Genomic DNA, 21,223 nt, shown 5'->3' with positions numbered 1-21,223 from the left:
TTCCAGGGTGGGAAGCCTTTGTCCAAGAACTGCATGAACACCTCCAGAATTACCACGTAAGAGGGCAGGGTCAGGCTGAGGGAACGTGGACAGGCCTCCTGGAGGTGGAGGGTGGAGGCACAGCGAGGAGGCTGTGGGCTGGAGGAGACGACAGCATGTTGGGGATGGGTCGGGAGAAGTGGCTCCATTGGAGCAGAGTCAGAGTGTGAGGGCCCTGCAGGCCACATGGAGCCAAGAAAAGGACCTCACTTCGTCCCTCTAACCTCCACTTTCCCCATCTCTAAAAAGAGACCACCAGCATCCTCCTGTGCTGCTCAGACATCTTTCTCTCGGCACTGTGTCCATCAGAAAAAGGGGAGTGGTGGGGGGGCATGGACAAGGTATGGCAGTCAGACCCCCCCTCTTCTTCCAAGCAAAGCCCCAACTCTTGGGCTCTGGGAGGGCTGCTTGGCCATGGGATCCTAGAGACTGCCTTTTACATCCATTGTCCTGTGTGGGCCCTGGAACTTTATTTCCTGCCCAAACAGCTGTGGCGCTATGGAAGTGACAGGAGGCCTGGGCCTTGTTCCTAGGGAAACACCCTTCCATAAGAGTCTGGGGAGAAGGGGTGATGGTGGGAATGCCACAACCTAGGCCCCCAGCTTTGCCAGTCTCTGCCCCTGCTCCCTCCCTCACCTCCTGCCCACCGGCTCTACATGGTTGCCTGTTCCTGTTGTCTTCCCTGAGGGCAGGGCCCAGCACCAAGAAAGCTCACAGATGCTTGCTGAATGCATAACTGAGTGGACAGGGGACAGTCAGGATTAGAGAAATGCAAGGTCTCTCCTTCATTCATTCCCAGTGAAGTTCTTTGTCTAATGCTACTGGGTGTGACTGGCAAGATGATAATCAGAGATTGGGGGCCTGGCCTATGTACTGTTCCCTGAACCCGGTCACTTCAGTACTTTCCCAGCTCCAGGACTTGCTCACACTGTCCGCTCTGGCCAGAGTACCCGCTCCATCCGCAGCCCTGCCCACGTTCCTACCTCCTCTGCCCACCTGGGGTCTGTTGATCTCTGGCTTACCCACGGGCTCCCCACAATTCCTCAGGGCAGGCCAAGTCTCAGTCACCTTTGTGGTTTCAGCTCCTGGCAGGGGATTTGACAGGTGGTGCTCAGTTAATCTTTGTCGACTAAGGATGAATAACAACACTTAAGTAGAGCTTCCTATGTACGAGACACCATTGTTAGTGCTGTGTATGTGATAACCTTTTTCCTCCTCACAATAACCCAAGAAGGTGGGTGGTTTTTTACTCTTATTTTGAAAATGAGAATACTGAGGCAGAGGGAGGTTAAGTGACACTCCCAAGGCCACCCAGCCGGTAAATGGCTGAGCCAGGATCCGGCCTGGGCAGCTGGGCTGTGGGGTCCACGCTGATCTCCTGTGCCGCCTCTTGGGAGTGATGCCAACTCAGGGAAGTTGCCCCGCACAGCCCGTGGACACCTTTGTCATTACCGGGAGACAGAGCGCACCCAGCTCAAGCCTCTCAGATTAAGTCCCTTTACCTTAGCGTGGCGTCTCCCCCCTTCCCCCTTCTGGGCTCAGGTCTCCCACCAATCCACTCGGCATGAGTAGGTTTGATCTCCTTGAGGACAGTGAATCTGGGTTCAGCAAATGTTTGCGGAATGATTGCTTTACTACAGAGACCCCAAAGACATGCACAGCTTCATGGAGACTCTTGAGCATCGCCTTCCCTCCCCCAAGCCTCAGCTGCCTGCTCTGGGAAATGGGCTGACTTGCTCAAATCACAGGATGTGACATCTGGTAAGGAATTCTGAGTTGCTCCAGACTGATGCTGTGTCAACAGCCTATTACCCGAGACTTGGCACTGCTGTGTGCCTGCCCTAGACAGCCAGGTGACTTTGCCCAGGCGGCTCAGGGTGGGGATGTTATAGTCGGGCCGGGGTGTGTGCTCCTTGCCCTCTAGAGTTCCGCTCGGGAGACCTGGGGGCAGCCTGGGACGAGGAGATTAGTTGCCAGGGAGCTTGGATGGACCAGTGGCTCGTTTTGCCACTTGACAGTGGGTGGGGACATTTCTCAAAGGCTCTTTTTTGCTGCAAACAATTGCATGGAGTCTGTCCCGCCCCTTCTGGCTCACTGAGCCACACACTGAGGGCAGGGGGATGGGGTGGGTAAATGGGGGTGGCTGGCGACGCCTCTGCCAACTGCAGCTAACAAGTGGCGGCTAGCTGACCAGGCAGGGCAGGCTGTGGTGACCCTGGGCGGGGGCAGCCAATGAGCTCCCGGGCTGCGGTGGCACCACTGGGCAGCCCGCCTGTCTTTGGCTGGAGCAGCAGCGGGAGGGGCCTCAGGCCGCCAGTCAGGGCCGCCGGGCCCTGTCTCTGGGAGGCCCCGGCAGATCTGCAGCTCCATTCACGGGAAGCTCTACTTGAGCTGCCACATTTTTAACTTTTCCAATCTCCTGGGAGAGGAGGGCTGGCTGTGGGGGCAGTGTGGGAAGGATGGCTGGCAAGACTGTGCAGCCAGTGATGGAAAGAAACTCAGAGAACTTTTCCCTTGCTCTGGACTTGGAGTGGGCTTGAGCTCCAGGCTGGGGAGAGGGGAGATTCTGAATCCTTTTGCTCACAGCAGGCCTCATGGGATGGAGGCAAGGAGCAGGGACGGGGGAAGGAGAGGTTGGTGATCATGGCTGGGGTTAGCTCCTAGGACTGGTGTCAGGGACCCCATCGTCCTGGCCTAATTGGGCCTTGCACCCCTATAGCCACCCAAGCCCCTGACCCTTTGCCTGGATAGTCAGCCTTGGAAGTGGCTGTCAGCTGGGACAAGGGGTGAGAGGAACATTCAGGCTTCTTGCCAAAAGCTCCTTGTGGTACAGGCTGGACAGTGTCAGCAGCAACAGGTGCTTGTGCCCTCCCAGCCCCCTTGCTCAGTGAAGACCCACCACAGCCAATCACATAATAAACATATTTATAGATGTACAATTTCAGAATTCTAATTCACGAAATACAGCTTCTCAGGGGATCCTTTAGGATCTATGTTCTTATTGCACATGGCTCAGCCCGTCTAGGGACATCAACCGAGACCAGACGGTTGGGGTGGTGGAGGCAGAGCGCCAGGGCCACCGTGGGTGGGGCACTCTTGCCCATGTCCAGTTCTTGTCATCTCTCTGGGATGGGGTGGCCGCTTCATCACAGGGCAGGACCTTGTTCAAAAAACCAGATTTGACATTTCTTTACAAAGCTTTCCTTCCCAGCAAGAATCCTATTTGTGGGGGGACTTTTAAAAGAAAGAGCCAAGAGAGACTTTGGGAGGATGGTGATCACCTCCTGGCTGGCAGCTTGGGGAAGTAAGGCTTTGGAAGGTGGCAGGCTCAATGACACCCACCACCAGAGGAAAATTTGGGAAAGACGGTAATTCCAAAAGGCTCAGTATAAACTGTGGGAATAAATAAAACCTCCCTCCCCTCCCCCGACAGCAACTGCTGTTTTGAGAAAAATCCTCATTTGAAGGTGAGGATAAGAAAACTCTTCTGGTTCAGGTGCCTCCTTTGTCCACACGCAAGAGAAGGCTGGGTGGCATCAAGTCCATGAGGGGTGGAGACAGGTGCCCACAGGCACGGACTTTCTTCCCAAGTCGGCTGCTGCCCTGGGGTCCTGGGCACCACCCGGTTGACTCTTGGAGGAAGAGCCTTCTAGAGTCCTTGGTGCACGACTTAGGAAAAACCAGTGGCAACAATGGAGTTGTGCCCTGTGGCACCTATAAGGCAAAACTGACTTAGGGACTAAGGTGGGGAGGTGGTCAGGCTGAACATGGCCGCCCTCTCCAACCCTGCTGTTCTTTGTGGCAGGGGGGCACAGGGCTCCTGGGCACCAGGACAAAGAGCCCACCTGAGCTGGGCAAAGCTTGAGGTGGGTGGTCTCCCCCCCGCAGGCTGTCTGCGGCCTCTGCCAAGGCTCAGAGCTGACCTGGCCCTGGGGCACTTTCTCGCCCCACAGCCCACGCCCCTCCAGCTCAAACACAAACCTGGCCACTCAATCAAAGGTTTTCCACAGATTTACATTATCATGATTACTGCTGCCTTCAAAAACAGGCTTGGGTCGAGGGGGACTTTAAAAGCTATGACCCGACTTTCCTTCCACTGTCAGCTACAGCTCAAGTCTTGTCTTTGAAGGACCAGGTTGCCTTCCTCAAACAGGCCACGTTTTTTAAAACAGGGAAGAAATCAGCTAAACAACTTAAACAAATCCCTGCATGGTTTAAAAAGTAGACTATATATATATATATATATATCTCTTTATATATGCTATTTACATATAAATAGATATATATATACATACACATGCATCTATAAATTACATTCTATGGAGACTTGTCTTTCCTCCTCCTCCTCTCTATCCTTGGCCAGCGCGCCTCTAACTGCCTTCCACTGAGAGGTGACTGGTGGTGGCTCCTGGGAGGAAGAAGAAAGGCAGTTGGGTGCCCCCTCCTCCAGCCCTTCCCACAGACTTTTGCTGCAAGTTTTACATTCTACTTTCGTTGCCATGGTTTCTGTATCCTAGGAGAGAGCCAGTGTGAAGCCTGAGCCTCTGCCAGCCTGGGAGGAGGGGAAGCAGCCCCAGGGCAGGTTTTCCTGTCTGTGTCCTAAGAGCTTTCTGCTTTTACTGGGCGAGAGAGAGGGCAGTTGTGTGTCGTTCGGCCTCCAATCCATTTTAATTTTTTTTCTTTTTATGTCTTTCCTTAAATATCCAGTCCATCACCTTGGCTCAGCGCATGTCACCAAAAATTCTCCAGGGATTTCATGGTCTGGGGAGGAGAGTGGTAACAGTTAGCTCAACGATCATGGGCCCGGAGCCTCCAGTTTAGCCCACCCAAACAAGCAAACTTCCTCACCCTGTCCTGCCCACCTCAGCCCCACCCAGTCTCCCTCCTGCAGTCGGGTTCACTCTCCTGGAGGCGCTACAAATGGCCTCAAAGCAGAGTCTGTGGCTGGATCGGTGATGAGGGGACACAGGCAAAGGAAGGGTGGGCAGGGTACCAACACAAAGAAGAAGCTTGACGGGCTCTGCCAAACACTCCTCTGGGCTTGGTCCAAGCTGTCCCCTCCGGCAAATGCTGGGAACTGAGCCCACCTACCCACGTGCAGGGGTAAAGGAGGTAGGGAGACTGCCACCAGCATTTTTCCCCATCCCTTCTGTGCTGAGGGCTCCGGGTTGGATCCTGAACTCAGGACCTTCTGTGCCCTTCCTCAGACCACAGGCGGGATGCCTCTGACTTCCAGGCTGCCAGGTGCAGTAGATTGGAGAGAGTGCTTCTGATCCCACCAGGGGGCTCTGGTCAGGGTGCACAGGCCCCCCCTGCCCATTGCTGGGCTGCCCATCCATCTTGTTCCACTTCCTCCTGCCTAGAAGGGCTCTTAGCCCACCCATTTCCACATAGTTCTTCCTCGTGTTGGGCAGGGAGCATGTGTGGGAACTATCTTGGGCCCAGCAATATTTGGTGGCCTAAATACCAGGGCACAGACAATATTCTGCAGTGACTTGATGGCTGGAGTACAGCAAGGAGGCACGAGCGGCTCTTAGCAGCAGCCTTGGTTCCCCTTTCTGCCTGGCTCTTGGGTACCACAGCTGCACAGCCAAGGAGAAGGGCAAGAATGGGTGGAGAGCAGCACTGGAGGGCTGAATCAGACCTTGGTTTCTAAGCACATCCCAGAGCTGCCGTCACCCTGCAGGCTGGAGGTTAGCCTGGGGACAAGGATTCTGTGCCATAATCACTAGACTCCCTCCTTCTCTCCCTCCCACCCTCCTCTGCCTCATGACTAGGGCCAGAACTGCCAGGAGTTGCAGGGCAGAGGAGGCCCTGGCTCATACTTGGACCTCGGTGGTGTGGCTGGCCCAGGACTATCCATGTAGGGAGGCCTGCACCTCTGATAGTCGGTTACAGCTCGGGGTACCCATCTTCTGTGCTTTGTGGTACATATCTGTGTCGCCGAAGTAGCGGGCCCGGTACAGCAAGCCTTCCTCTGCAAAGCAATGGTGCAGGGTTAGGGCATATCCCAAAGGCCGCTAAGCTGCCTGGCTGGCTGGTGGGGAGAGGTGGAGGGCAGTTACAGGCCTAGGAGCTGGGGCAGAGCTGGCTTCCCTTTAGAGAAGACTGGAGGAGCAAAGACTATGGTCCCACCCTAGGAGAGGGATAGAGGCCCCTTTCTGTAGAGTGTAGGTGAGGCCAGCCAAGGTGAGACCTGTCCTCCTGGTCAGACCTCCCCGGAGTCCCACAGATAGAGCTGGATGCCCAATCAGTGGGTGGCCAGGAGATCTGCTCCAGTCTCTCTCTACATACTCACCTCTGGCAGCCGAATGACAGGCTGACTACAGTGATTTAGGGGAACCTGGAGGAAATCCCTAGGTGCCCTGGCTCCTAGTCCCCAGGAAACAGGGGTGAGTCCAGCTCTTAGCTGGGAGGTGGCTGGCACAGGGCAGTGCCAGGTGCTGGGCCCGCAAATCACTGGGTGAACAGGGCTTTCTCTCTCCCTGCTCTCAAGCTTTGTCCCCAATACACACACTCACTCTGCTGCTTCTCCTTCCAGCAGTTGTTTCGGAGGTTGGCGATATAATCATCTTCCACATTCCGTTCAACCGTCTTGAGGCTGGAGCCTGTGTACTCCTCAGAGAAGGTGTCTGCCACGTAGTAGATTACCTTCAGGTGGTCAGTGACTCGCTTGTGGATGTGGCCCACCGACCTGGCCAGAAATTCACCAGGCACAAAGTGGGCACAGGTCCCCAGGCCCAGGGGGATGATGGGCCCCCGACAGGAAGTGCCATACAGGTCACAGGAGGAACTGCTTCCCTCCCAAACTAGAGCAGGAACTCATACACTACCCAAAGTGAGGGTCTTGAGAAAAGGCACAGTGGACCTCCCGTACGAGTGGCCAGACTATGGCAAGCCCTTCCTCAGGCTCTCTGCTGACCACACTGTTACCCTGGGCCCATGGGGAGAAGCCCCTTTCTGAGAGGCCCTGGCCAGGGAAGAAGGGAGCCTGGAGTGGGTCTGGGCTCTGCCTCTGACGAGCTGAGGGACTTGAGCTCCCTGGGCCTCCCGTTCCTCATTCATGCCCCAAGGCAATCATGGCTGAGGACCTGGCTGCCTATCCAGGAACTCCCAGTCTTGAGTTAGAGGCTTAGGAACAAAATGACAGGAAGGATTCCAAGGAATTGTATCCTTTCGGTTCTTGGATTCTATCTGCCAGCTCCAATCGCAGGCTCCGCAGGCTGTGGGAAGAGCCTCAACACACAGACAGGAGTCAGTGCTCCGGGGAGATAGCCCCTGCCTGCCCAGAGCTCCCTCTCATCTCTCCAGCTGCAGAGAAAAGGGCTGGCATCAGGCCATGGAGAGCCTGCGCCGGCTGGTGTGGGGCCGGTCGATGGACTCTGTCCCCTGCTGGCTGAGAGGGATGCTGCCAGGCTCCCAGCCAGAGCCAGGCAGCTTGGTGGCAGCAGAGGGCTTCTACCACCAACAGAAGCCAAACACCCACTATGTATCAGATGCTGTGCCAGGTGCTGGAAACAAATGAGAGGAGCTGACACTGTAAAAGGCCAAATAACTTGCCCAAGTTCACTACTGGCAGTTGAGACCATATATTCATTCAACAAACATTGTTGACAATTTCTAATGAGCCTGGCATTTTATGTGTATTACTCATTTAATTTTCACAAGCAAGTAGATGTTGTTATTCCCATTTTATAGATGAGGAAACCAATGCTCAGAGAAGTTATGTAACTTGTCCAGGGTCACACAGCTGCTTAGATAGTAGAGGAGCTGGGATTCAAAGTCACCCTTGCTCTGTCTGACTCTAGAGCCCCTGCTCTATGGCCCCAGGGCCTCCAACCAGAACAGGGGAGCAGAAGTTCATGTCCCAAGGTAAGCAGATAAGATGGGGGGCGAGTATCATGAAGCCTGTGAAATCATATGCAAAATTGTGTACATGTGCAGTGTGCTAGGGAAAATATCTACAGTTTTCATTGCATTTTCTTAGGGGACTGTGCTCCTAAAAAGATCAAGAACTTCAGCTCAACAGAGAAAGTATATTTTCTTGATTCTAATCCAGTTTTCTGCATGTGATCAAGAAACTGCAGGATGGGAAGGTAGGCCCCCAATGGGGGCTGAGACTCCAGAGCCCCCATCTGCCCACCACTGGCCTCACCCCCAGCTGAAGGTACTCACGGCCTTGGGCTCAGACTGTAGGGTGGACTGGAGACCATGAGTTGGCTGAGAGCTGACACAAGGATCAGGATGAGGATGGGCATCAGCTGGACAAACACCCCCAGTCCGCCCTGGAGAGAAGAGCCAATGGTCACTCAAGCTGGACCTGGGTGGGGGTGTGGCAGGTGCCACCTAAACAGCCCATAACATCCTTCTCTCCCCTACCCTCCCATAGGTCCCCAAAATACAGAAGCTCCTCCACCTGCCAGCTTCCCCAGATAAAAACAAAATAGCAATTGGTGTTAAATACAGGAGGAAAGTGGGTACATGCATTTACTTGTGAGAGAAGACCAAAATAATGAGCAAAAGTGGCTGCCTCCAGGAGCCTGGGGGACAGGGCTGGAGGGAACTTTCACTCTACACAACTTCTAGAGTTTTGGACCATACAAGTATGTCACCAACTTAAAAACTGCCAGGTTAAAAAATTATAAATGAAAATAAATTTATTCACTGTGTTATAATTTGTGATTAAAAAAACTCTTCTGTATGTTAAATACCCACAAAATAAAAGTTTTAAAAAATGAATAAAAACAGAAGGCCACACTGTTAGAGCAGGAGGGAATCCCTCCGTCTGCCATAATTTTAAATGCTCCGCAGTTGTCTACAGTATTTTAATTTTAGCCAGCTGGCTGTTCTTTAATCTGTGGCATTCAACATGTGTTCAAACATTGTTTTGTTATAGCTTTTGTAAACAGATTTTAAGAACGCAGAAAAGAAGAAGAGTCAGCACCTATGTTGTCATCCTTTACAATTCTCCCATGAAGTTTCACTGTTCATCGCTTGGAAGATGTCACTCTGGCCTTATGAACAAATGGGTTGCATAAAGGTCATTCACACGGGAACCTGTCTTTAGTGGAGAAGCTTCTGCAATGTATTTCCCAGCAGAGACCATCTAATTGCCACACCTTCCTGTGGGAGTGTGGCTCCCTCTGGTGTCGCTCAGCAGAATGGCAAGGGCGCTCTCCCTGGCTGAGAGCTATCGGGCACTGCTTGTTCCAGGATAGATAGCTGGGGATGTCACTCCCACCTCCAGTAGCCCTGCACCCTGGGGTGGGGCCGGGCACCCTCCCCGTGCTCTCCCCAGTGCCTTCCTCACTCACGTCACCCTGGTTCTCCCTGCGGTCCTGCCTTTGCTGGTAGGTATAGCGCATGCGGCCGTTGCTGTAGACATGGACATTACCTGGAGGTCAGAGGGACTGAGTCAGGAGTGGGGCTGCTGGGAAAGAGAGAGGCTGACTCCAGTCTCCCACCACACTCCAGGGAGACATGGCTGTGGGGAGAGCGGGTGAACTTACTAGACGGAAAGCCACCGCCAAAGAACATGTTGAAGAGGTCTTCAGGGGAGATGTCAGCCTCAAAGCCACGGTGGAAGTCCCCATGCCCATGGCCGTGCCTGGCTGCTTGGCTCTTGTCATCACCGAACTGGTCATACTGCTTCCTTTTCTCTGGATTGCTAAGTACTGCATACGCTGTGCCAATGGCTGGAAAGGAGGTCAAAAGGTCAGGCCTGAAGATGCTGGGAGTGAAGCGGAGGCTCCCATCCAGCCAAGAGCTCACTTCCTCCGGATACTTAAGTGGTGTGTTAGGAGGCAGGAGTCCTTGGGGTCAGTGGGCAGTCTGTTGTTGGGCAAGTGTGGGGAGGGGGGCATGCAGGAATACCCCTAAGTGAGTCTGGGAAGCCTGGGCTGGGTGGAGGGTTAAGACTCAGGCTCCTCACTCTCCACCTTGTGACAATGGTCCAGCTTTTTCTATGCACCAGGCACTTTACGGGCATTATCTTATTTGCTCCTAATAGCAACCCCATCTCCATTTTACCAATGAGAAAATTGAGGCTCAGAGAGGTTAAGTGTAAGATCACACAGCTCTGGTGTGGCAGAGCCATGGATCAAACCCAGGTGTGTCTTGCTTCAAGTTTGTTCTCTAACTTCATGAAAACCACCAACCCCTGCTCCTGATTCTTCTCTCTTGAGGTGCCCAGTGGGATGGGGATCCCTTTCTGGAGGCTGTGTAGTCTTGAAGTCATGGTGTGACAGAGGGGCCGAACAGACGTATGCTTCCTTGTTGTAAACTGGAAAGCAGCAGGAACTGCTGGGAAGGGCAAATCCCAGTGTTTAGTTGAGATTGCTCCAGTGCTGTAGTGTGACCTGGAGAGCCCTGGCCTCCATGTGGTCCAGGACCCAGCTGATGTTCCCCTGCCTGGTCCCGGGGCCTTTCCTTTAGAGCCCCCAGGTAGGAAGCCTGTGCCTCCAAGGACCCCGGACCTGGGCCCTTCTCAGTGTCCTGCTCCTTCTTAAGTGGCCCACTCTCTTGAAAGAGTGGGTCTAAGCTGCATCTGCTTCAGAACCTGCAACGACCGGGAATAAGGAGACTCCCCGACCTCCTCCCATTCTGACCAGGCCCCAAGGCCAGATCCAGCTTCTCAGTGTCTGCTGGGATAGGCTGTAGGAGAGGTCAGGTGGAGCAACACTAACCATGGCCACCTTGCCTCCCTACTCCCATTCTCCTTCTCTCTGGGGCTGGCTGACAGGCAGCAGTGGGGGATGATGCCTGCAGACCACCCCAAGCAGGACCAACCCCAAGCAGCCTCGGATGGAGCACCTGGCGCAAGCCCTGGGAGACAGCACACCAGGTCTTTGGGTCTGCTCTGCCATAGGCTCCTCACCTGGCTATGGTCACAGCCCCAGTACTGCACAGCACCCCTCCTGGACCAGGTGGGGCTAGTTGCCATGCTATGTCTCAGAGGGAGGTGAGCCTAAGACTCTGAAGGTCTCGAGGAGTACAAGGTGGGCATAAGAGAAGAGATGTCTGGGAGAAATGTGGAATTACAGTGCCCAGCAACACCGAGCTGGCAGAGTCGGTAACACGTATGCCTGATGGGGTCAATGAAAATATAAAGGATTAAAGGGCAGCTTATGATTTCACCCAGAACTGAAGCACCCATCCCAGAACCAGTGGATGCTAAGGCCAGAGAGACTGCCATGCCCCCCACTGCAGGCCCTGGTGGTGTATTTATGTGTGTGATGTGTGAGTGTGTGTTGCATGTGTTTGTGTTATATGTGAGTGTGTGGGGTGATGGAATGTGTGAATGTGTGTGCGTGGTGTGTGTGTTTGAGTGGTGTGTGAGTGTGGGTTTAGGTAGGGTTGGCAATGGCTTCTGCTGCGGAGGAACCCAGCAGACCAGAGGCCACTGACCTGGGGCTGCCCTGCCCCTCAGCACAGGAAAACTGTTACTGAGATCCCAAGATGGGGAAGTGCATATGGGTGATCAGGAGGCCTGCTTCTGACTTCCAATCACTGTGTGACATTGGAGAAGCCATCGGTCTTCTCTCACCTCAGCTCCCTTCTTGTAATCCCTGGGGAACAAGGAGGAAGGAGGAAGGAGGAAGGGGAGGCAGAAGTAGCATTATCTGAGCTCTAACAGACTCTGTATGGTTAGGGGTGGCTACTAGGACCTTATTCCTAGGAAGCAGCTCCTGAGCCCATGTGACTTGGGTCCAAGGCCACCTCCTGGAAAAGCTATCTTGGCCCCTTATTCCTTCCCAAGGACAAGAGACAAAAACACCAAAACACTGGGAAACTAGGGCTGGCTCACCTTTGAAAGCTTCAGTGGCGCCAGGTGCGTGGTTCTTGTCTGGGTGGAATTTGAGGGCCAGTTTGCGGTAGGCCTTCTTCAGGTCCTCATCTGAGGCCCCTCTGCTCACTCCCAGGATCTCGTAGTAATCTTTACATTGCTTGACCCTGGGGGAGAGAGAAGAGCGTGGTGGGGAAGCTCTCCATGGGCCCCGGGCGGTGAGGCGAGCTGGGCAAGGAACAAGCAGCGTGGGCACAGCTCTGAGCAGGCTCAAAGGGACCAGCAGGGCATGGCTGACAGCTCCTCCAGGTCAGCTGTCAGACGCCGGGGACAAGGGAACCTCAATAAGGTCTGACTGGGACGGGGAGCTCGGCAGGGCCCAGTGGAAAAACAAAGAATATATGCAGGATTTAAGACGGGCCTGCAGCTGTTTTCGCCAGGCCAGGAACCGTTTCCCTTTGCCAACAGCACCCTCACTAGAGGCAACCTCAGAAGGACTGTCAATGTCTGTCAAGCAGGGACCTCTGCCCAAGGGCAGGTGTGTCCTAAGCTCGGCCAACTGGAGTCAGATTGCTCCTGGCAATCTGAGTCTTGAGTAGTAACAAAAGGCCAGAAACGGCAGGTGTCTGCTCACCCCATCACAGGGCCTTGAAGACCTCCTGATTCTTGGCCTTTTCCAGGCTTTCCCAGTCCCCACAATCAGTTTCTATTCCCTACGACTAATGGGCTTGTCTGGTCAAAACCCTGTCTGGTCAGAAAAATGCCAATTTGGCTCATGCTTTTATGGCAAATTAGTCATGCTAGGTCACACACACAGGCTGAACCCCAGTCCTGAAGCTTGCTAGTGTCTCCGCTAGCAGTCATGTGGGGATGACCTTGGCGGGATTCCTGAGGCAAGCTGGTGGGGAGACTAGGGGAGAAATGACAGCCAAGATTTCTCCTGAGAAGCCATCTGCACTGATCAGCCTGGTAGTGAGCTGTTCGGTGCAGGGCCTGCCCAAGCCTTGGAGGGATAACTGTCTCCTGTCTCCACTCTGTCCCCCACATACTCTGCTTTCAAAGGGTCTTTGTTGGGGGTGGGGGTGTGGGTTGGGGGAGAATCTGGAGGGGGAGACCAGGCTCCGTCTCTGCCTGACAAACAGAGCTGTGTGAAGAGGGTGGGGCCTGCCCAGCCAGCAGTGGAGGAAGCAGGCGGTGTCAGCATTTCCAGCGTCTGCTGTGGGCTGTCTTGGCGGGAGGGGCCCGTGGAGCCCTGACTCCCACACTATCCCAGGCCCTGGTGGGACACAAGGAGAAGGTACGATAAGCCCTATCACTTGGACCATCTCCGTCTTCAAGAGCATCCCAGGGCCCATCCAGACCACAGCAGATGTGAGCTGGAGGACGCGTTGTGGGAGGCCTTCTCTAGACTTGAAAACTTCCCAACAGCACCAGCTCTGGCCCAGCCCTCTACCTTTTCACCGCTGCTACTTGTTCCGCAGTGTAGCCTTTGGTGCTCTCTCCTCCTCCAGCTTCACCATTGGCCGAGGGGGCATCGGCTCCACCTGCTTTCTTATGGGTCGCACGGGTTGTGTCTGTGGGTTGGGGTTGGTCACTGGCAGACTGTGGTTTCTGGTTGAGAGACTCGATCAGGGCTGTGCAAGGGAAGGAAACCGTTCAGGGCTCCTGCTCCAGCAAGGCCACTGCCTGGCCCTGGGAGAAGCCAGGGCTCCCCGCATCCCAAACGCTGCTTCTCCCAGCAAAGCCACTAGCTCCTTCCCTGACTTGGGCCTGTGGGGGGTTAGTGGGATAGTCGCCTGCTTGCTTAGGATCCACAATTCTCAGGAGTTGGCAAGGTACAGGTAATTTAAACTCAGTATAAAAACAAACTATTAACACTTCAGGTTTTTAAAATCCCAAAGTAGTGCATTCAGCAAATATCTTCTGTTGAGTGCAGAAGTGGGTGAATCGCTCTGCAATGAAGACCCCACTCAGCAGGACCATCTGATTTAGCCGGGATTGGTCTGGCAGACTTCCTGGAAGCCTTGGCTTAGCTGTGAAGAGGAACAAGGGCAATGAGTTTGCCCCAGAGGACCAGGGATGGTGAGAGACTCAGAATAAACATCTGCTGTGCTCACTACTTGCTATTTTTTTACATCTTTCAAATGGCTGGCCATGTCAAATGTCCTACTTCAGTGTCTGGAGTCTATATGGGGTATTAACTATCACCCTCAGACAGGGTCATGGTTATTCAAACTCAAGTCCTTGTTTCTTGCTGACTCAATAAGGAAGGGCCCAAATCTCTGGCAGATGTCCCCTGTGACCATTTATTATAGGCACAAAATCAGTTCCTAACCCCTCAGTCATGCCTAGGGTACAGTGCCTGGGAAACGAGGCATCTGGACCACAGTAGTGATCCAGGACATGTCTGTGCTGAGGAAGGACAGCAGCACAGCCCGGCTGGTCCCCAGCTTCCTTCAAACTTGCCAGGTGCTTGACGGCTCAAGGTACTGTGCTGGGTGTCAGACATGCTCTACTGCGACACACCTGGGTCTTACCCAAAGGGCCTGGAGCAGGGCTTGCTGGGAGTAGAGCACTGGGGCTCAAGTGGACCACTGTGCCTTGAGCCACTCCTGTGATAACTGCAGTAAACTCACACAATCTCACTGAATCAGCAGCTGGGAAATCCCAACAGGAGCTGACAGTTGAGCTTGCCCTGCATGAGGACGGTGGAGGAGCTCCTGCAGCAAACCCTGTGAGGGCGCTTAGAGAGAAGCAATAGTAATGAGTGCTCACTATGTGTTAGGCAGGGCTGGACAACGCGCTCTGCATGTATTAGCTCATTTAATCCTGATGATGGCCTTAGAGGTAGGCCTTATTACCTCCATCCCCATCATAAGGAAGGAGCTGTATGTTTGATCAACTTGCCTGTGGCTGCACAACCCCAGGATGTCCAGATCCCGGAAGCACACTCTAAACTATGCTGCTCTCCCAGACCACACGAGTCTGGCAGGGGGAGCCCCTTCCAGTACAGTCATTACAAGTACAGAAGAGAAGTTAAATTCAGAAAGACCCAGGTTTCAAATCTCAGCTCAGCCACTTCCTTACAGTGTGACCCTAGCCGATCTGTAAAATATCTCTGAATCTCAGTTTCCTCACAATGGGCATATGAGGATAAAATGAGATAATGTGTGTAAGTACCTGGCACACAGACTGACATACAGTAAAAGTTCAAAATGAGCAGCTGCTAACAGTATGACCTGGGCTGATGAACTGGCTGGCCCAAAGGGTGAGGGGACCCAAGATGATGGGGGCTGAGGAGCTCCAGGGCTCAGGAAGGCCAAGTCTCAGCACGCCGCAGGCCCTGGACCCAGTTGTAACTATGAGATTTCAGGCCATTTCAGACTCCAGGTCCATGCCAGGCACCAAGGGAATGTGAAAGGAAGAAACCAACAGATGAAGAGATGCAGATCAAGCTGGGACAGAGGGAGAAGCTGTTTTGCTGGTTTCCTAGGGCATTTATAGAAGTTGTTTATTTCAATTTCCCTGGAAGGCCCAGTGGCCCAGGCTGAGCTAACATACCCTAAGGACAACATGACCAGCTATTCCATTGCCATAGATACATAGGCGCATCATCCAGGATGTGATGGACTCTCTCCAGTAACTCTCAGGGCAGATTCTGGAAGCTTTTCAGGGCAGTTACATGGAGTCAGCCACTCTAATTTCCCTACAATGCAGAGAGAGAGCCCAAAGGGGAATGGATGTGCTCTGGGTCATTCAGAAGGTTCCTACTTGAGTTGGCAATTCAAGATTTCTGGTTGCTGACAAGTAAGTCTCTTGGGGCCTGGACACCCTCTCCACCAGGCCCACGGGATGTGACCGCCTCATCCTGACTCACTGTTACATCTCTCATGGCACAGTGGCTGACAGGCAAATGTCACAAGAGTAGGAGACAGAATAGCTTAATGCAGCTCTGGAGTTACACAGACATCGCTGGGGTCAATCCTGACTCTGCCCCCTCCTAGTAAAGCTGGCAGACATTTAAAAAGAAGGAAATCGAAGGAAGAGACCAAAGCTGGTGTGGGAGAGGTGGCAACTGAGGTAGCAGTGAGAGCATTTCTATGGCCAAAGCCACGAGGGGCGGCCCCTCCTCAAACCCAGACTGGAGGGTCAGACTGCCTGGGTTCAAACCTGGCTCTGCCTGTTGCTAGCAGAGTCATCTTGGACAAGTGAACTTGGCTTCTCCATGTAAAACTGTGTCTCCCTCAAGAGAGGTGAAAGAGTAAACGAGTGAAGGCATATAAAGGACTTAGCACAGTGCCTAGCAAATAGTGTTATCTGTTACTGTTACTCTATTTCCAGGCTCTCTCTATGTACCTGCAGTGCTCAAAGTGAGTCAGGACAGGGAGGCTGGAGTAGGGAAAGGGCCTGGGGGTGGAGCTAGACAGTTGGGCTCCTTTGTTAATTAGCCATGTGGCCTTGTCAAGTTATTGAATTCCTCAGTGAAGACATGATCCCTGTCCTCACAGGGTTCTTCTGAGTGGTAAATAAGATTCAGTGAGATAAGGTGAATGGAGGGATTGAGTACACAGTGGGCCTCATAAAGTCTGACTGACTTAAAGGGACAATCCCATCCCAGACCTTGCCAATACTAGAACATCTCTCACTCCTAGATCTTGAATGTCACAATCTCCCGGCAACCAATCTTCCCCCCTCCCACGTACTGGCCTTCTTAGCTTGGCCTTCCTGACTTAGCCTGGATCCCAGAGCCAGCCATTTCATGGAACCTTAGGCAGCCTTTGACATGGACCTGGAGTCTGGAATGGCCTGAAATCTCACGGTTACAACTGGGTCCGAGGCCTGCAGAGTGCTGAGAGTTGGCCCTCTTAAGCCTTGGAGCTCCCTGGCCCCCACCACCTTGGGTCCTCCCACCTCCCCGCCAAACCTGCTGCTGTGGCCAGCCAGTTCATCAACCCAGGTTATGATATTAGCAGCTACGCATTCTGAACTCTATGTCAGTCTCTTCTGCCATGTGCTATTAAAGAATCTTAGGCAGCCAACCTGACCTCCGTGGCCAACCCTCTCTTTGTATGCTTGGGAAACTGAGGCCTACAGATGTTCTCATCGGCTCCCTGGAAAACCTGGTACTTTCCACTATTGTTGCTAAGCCCCAGGCAAAGCCAATGGCTACCAAGCTGCCAGGAGCTGAACAGAAAATCCCAGAAAGGGACTGATTGGCTTCACTACCCCTGCCCTGTGACTTCCCAGCACAGGGCCCAGCTACTGCTCCACATTATAACTGTCCAGCCCTTGGTGCCTCCCCATCCCACATCCTGCAGCACAAGTTTTAAGTCCCCTCACATCCTTTGTACTGTGAGGTTCCTCAGCCCTTTAAGGCTTCTCTGAGCCTCCATTCACCCCTAATTCTCCCCTCTGTCTGTCGTTCCATTTCTCCAAGACCAATCCTCCACCCACGCTCTTGATCCTTCCCCTTGCATTTCTTGAATTGTCCTTTTCCCAGGAGGCCTCTGCAGCAACTGACAGTGCTGCTTACTACCTCCTTGACGCACTGCTCCATGGCTACCCAGCCACTGCCCTCTCCTGGGACTGCCTCTTCCTGCTGTTGCTCCATCTCAGTCTGTTGCTTCCTCTGTCTTTGCCCATTGGCTAAGGGCAGCTGTGGCCCATGGTTGTGCCTGCAGCATCCTCTCCTACATGTTTCACACTTTCCCACAGTGACCTCAGCCAGGCACAACTCCAATGAGCTCCATCAGACTGAAGTTATCAGACTTTCAGCTGGAACCTCCAAGCTGACAGCTTCTTTGGAACAACCCACCAGCACCTTGTGCTCTGCCCATCTGTTCCTACCCAAGTTCTTCAGCCTTGGTTTCTTCCTGGTCACACACGCTTAGATTCTGAGTCCCCATTTTTCCTCAGCATCACTCTCTCACAGAGGGCCTGGTACTACTTCCTCTCCAATGACTTCATCCTCATCCCTATTGCCTTATGTCAGGCCCTCATAACTCCTAACCTACTCAACGGGATTATCTCCCAACTAGTTTCTGCCTTGAGTCTCTCTTCCCTCTCATTAACCCTTCATGATATTCTCTTTTAAGAACAGTACCCTTATCTTATCCCAAACTTCAACGGTTTTTTTCACTAACTACAGAATAAAGTAAAAATATCACTGTCCGGCAGGAAAAGATTTCCACAATCTGGCCCCATTCTACTTTCCAACCTTAATCCTCTCTATACTCAAATTACCACCTCCACAGCCTCCAAATCTTGCTATACTCAATCCCTTCCCCCAAACCTCTTACAGCTTTCAGCCTCCAGGTCTTTTTCCCAGTATGCCCTTCTCTGAGACTCTTACCTTCCTGGGAAGTGCAGTTCAAATGCTGTCTCCTGTCTCACTCCCTGAAGGCTTCCCTCACTGTGACCTACCATTATTTTTATGTCCTTGCTACAGCACTCACTATACGGCCAATAATTTAATGTTGAGGAGATTATCCTCCATGCTCCCTACCCTCAGCACTTCCCTCCACCTCACCAGACTGTGAACCCATGGGGGGCAGGGACTGGGTTTTTCACATCAATCCTTAAGTCCTCAGCATCTAACACTGTGCTTAATTTTTATTTAATCACAGTTATTGTTTTATGGCTTGCAATATTATTTTTACTGTAACTTTGTCTCCTTCACTAGACCGTAAGCTCCTCGACGTGAAGGATCATGTCTTATCAATCCTGCTATACCACTTAGCGCCAAGCAGAGGACTTTGCAAACAAAACAAAACAAAAAGTGTTGCATTGAATGAGCATCTGTAATGAGCGCAAACCTCAAATATCAAGTGTAGACAGTTACCTAATATTTTTTTAACCAAGATTTCCCTATCCCAGGCCTAAATTAACCCCAGGTCCTTGTCAGCTCAGTGCAGGGCTGCAGATGGCACAAGGTGGAAAGTTTACAGAGAGGCAATGAGACCTATACTCGTTCTAGAACAACGCGAATATGACAAATATGCAGCAGGTGACTCTTCTGCCTGAGCAAATTCCAGTGTTTGAGTCCCAGGAAGGACATCTGTCCAAGCCCTTGAACTGCCCCAGGAGGCCTGCTGACAGGAAGATCTCCACAGGCCACGTTGTTACCACCCTTTTTTGGCTACCTGCTCCTGAGCCTCCCGAAGGATCAGAGTCAGACAGAATTCTGAGAGCTGGAAGTCCTCCACCCTACCAAGCCCCCCTCTTACAGAGTGTGATTTATTTCATAGAGCAGCTCCTTGAGCAGGTTATCTCAGGAGTTCTGGCAAATACAGACTGAAACCCTCTCCAAGAGAAGGCAAATAGGCCAAAGATCAACCTGCAGAGTCAGGAGAGAGGAAAATCCAGGTATTCTAGGCCGCCTCTTTCGCCAGTGTTCCCCTTGTTGATTTCACAATGTGGGCAAGGAAGGTTAGGAGGCTGACTGCTACTCTTCAACTTAATTTCATTCCTTTCATAAATATTATAGAATCACAGAACTTTCCAATTTCTAGCTGTGTAATCTTGGGCAAGTCCCGTGCCTCTGAAGTACTTCCTCATCTACGGACAAAGATAACGATCTTTGCTCTTCCTCCCTGATACAGGCTCAAGTTAGAAAATGCATTAGAAAGAGCTTTCTAAACTGAAAACGCTTATGGGTATTATTGTTATTCACATTATCTGTGCCCTCAATATTCCAGATGAGGAAATCCAAGCTCAGAAACATCACATGAGTCAGGATGAGAACCCAGGTGTTCTGAGTACCTGCTATATGCCAGACAGTTTACTAAGTGGTAATTGCAGGCACAAACTCTGTATCTTTTTTTTTTTTTTTTTGAGGAAGATTAGCCCTGAGCTAACTGCTGCCAATCCTCCTCTTTTTTCTGAGGAAGACCGGCCCTGAGCTAACATCCATGCCCATCTTCCTCTACTTTATATGCGGGATGCCTACCACAGCATGGCTTGCCAAGCGGTGCCACGTCCGCACCCGGGATCTGAACCGGCAAACCCCAGGCCGCTGAAGCGGAATGTGAGCACTGAACGCTGCGCCACCAGGCCGGCCCCAAACTCTGTATCTTTAGTGGACTACCTCTTTCCCCTCTCCAGTTTGGATTGAAAAACTTCTTTGAAGATTCAGGTTAAAGAAAAAAAGGGTTCCTGGGTAGAGCGGGATGAGTAGTAGTAGAGACAACCTTACTATTCCCTCCCCGGTTTGGCAGCCTCAGTCCAGGGCCGCCTAGCAGCCTGGTGCTGTCCAGCCGTCCATATGGCCGGCCACTGATGGACTCTTGGGGGCGAGGGTGGGTGGGGGTGGCTGAGGCCAGCGTCTCCAAGGCCATGAGCTCTGAATCTCAGAAGCGGGTGAAGAGGATCCAGGAGCGAGTGAGGAGCCCGGTCTCAAGACAGACCGTCCAAGGTGGTGGTGTGGAACGGGGGAAAAGACAGGCTCTAGTTTTGGGAAGGTGGTCCCTGGTCCTTGTCCTGAGACGTGCGAGGGAGTGAAGATATGGAGACGCCTTTCCAAGCCGTCCAAAGGTCAGAAATCTTTCCCTCTCTAGAACCCACTCCCTCCGTCAGATGAGTTATGTTTATTTTCCTTAACTATAATATTTCCCAGGCCGGCTACTGGACCACCGAATGGCCCCTTGGGAAAAGTAGTTCGATTTCGCTTCCAGGTAAGCTCCCTTCGTCCCGTCTGCCAGCGCCTCTCATTCTTGCGAACTCCAAATCTCAGAGGGTTCCGCAAGTACCCGGAAAACTGGAAATCGTGGTCGCCCCTGTCATCAGGCGTCCAGCATTCCAGGAGGAGCGTGGGAGCGAAAGACTACACGTCCCAGCGACCACCGCGCGTCTCAGTGCGCAGGCGTAGCCGCGCCTCGCCACCCCTCCCCCTCCTTCAACTGCTCCCGTCGGTCCGTTCCCGTATTCCCCCCATCAGTTCCAACGTCCCTTCTGTCTCTCCGGCACCTCACACTCACTGCGAACTCGCTGCGTCGGGTACAGCCGTTGCGCCTTCTCCAAGAAGCGGAGCGCCCGCTCGGGCTGGCTGCTCTGGATGGCCTTGAGGGCGATGCTAATACAGCGCTCGGCTTCATCTTTGTTGGATTCCATGGCGGAACCAGAGCGCGGAACCAGGGAGGGGGAGGCCGGGCGAGCGAAGGGCTGCGCCAGCGGCCGGCGCGTCGCGGGCAGGCGGGCGCAGAATGATGACATAAACCCTTCGCCCCTCCTTTTCCGAGTTTTGAGTGAGATTCGAGCGAGGGCGGAAGCGCTACCGTATGTCTTCGAAGACGGGGACGTATAAGAGAGGTGTTAATAAGGGTGCATGCCCACATTCCTGGAGCCCTGTGGGTCATATTCGGAGGTCTTAAAGTTGAGTATGCTTGCACGTTCTTGGTAGTA

At 52.9% G+C, this 21,223-nt stretch overlaps 1 protein-coding gene across 6 annotated transcripts; it reads right to left on the bottom strand.

Annotated features, from left to right (window-relative positions):
* Positions 1-2,947: 2,947 nt before the first annotated feature.
* DNAJB12 (DnaJ heat shock protein family (Hsp40) member B12) lies at positions 2,948-21,034 on the bottom strand. Of its 6 annotated transcripts, none has more exons than XR_006887534.1 (10): positions 20,800-21,034; positions 13,278-13,458; positions 11,846-11,991; positions 9,549-9,734; positions 9,354-9,433; positions 8,215-8,324; positions 6,561-6,733; positions 5,865-6,016; positions 4,755-4,800; positions 2,948-3,199 (listed from the first exon to the last, which is right to left on the bottom strand). XR_006887534.1 is itself a non-coding variant. In XM_046653903.1 (10 exons), exons 1-9 carry the CDS (start codon positions 20,930-20,932, stop codon positions 4,771-4,773), a joined length of 1,137 nt encoding a protein of 378 aa, XP_046509859.1. In that variant the 5' UTR covers positions 20,933-21,016; the 3' UTR covers positions 2,948-3,199; positions 4,755-4,770. The 6 variants fall into 6 exon arrangements, 4 of the variants coding, with proteins under 4 accessions (XP_046509859.1, XP_046509856.1, XP_046509857.1 ...); XR_006887535.1 differs by having other exon boundaries at positions 5,871-6,016; XM_046653903.1 differs by having other exon boundaries at positions 5,919-6,016; positions 20,800-21,016.
* Between the last annotated feature and the right edge of the window lie 189 nt (positions 21,035-21,223).

The sequence above is a fragment of the Equus quagga genome, chromosome 2 (genome assembly GCF_021613505.1).
Source record: "Equus quagga isolate Etosha38 chromosome 2, UCLA_HA_Equagga_1.0, whole genome shotgun sequence".
NCBI lineage: Eukaryota > Metazoa > Chordata > Mammalia > Perissodactyla > Equidae > Equus > Equus quagga.
Note: the sequence above shows the minus strand (reverse complement) of the source record. Positions and strands in the feature narration are given on the sequence as shown.

What these genes read in the sequence shown, in the direction of transcription:
- DNAJB12 (XM_046653900.1), bottom strand. Translation starts at nt 21,034, where the DNA reads ATGTCATCATTCTGCGCCCGCCTGCCCGCGACGCGCCGGCCGCTGGCG. An exon ending in TGGCGGTGGCTTTCCGTCTA is followed by an intron (nt 9,434 to 9,548) that starts GTAAGTTCACCC and finishes TCTGACCTCCAG; the next exon opens with GTAATGTCCATGTCTACAGC. An exon ending in GCAGGGAGAACCAGGGTGAC is followed by an intron (nt 8,325 to 9,353) that starts GTGAGTGAGGAA and finishes TCTTCTCTCCAG; the next exon opens with GGCGGACTGGGGGTGTTTGT.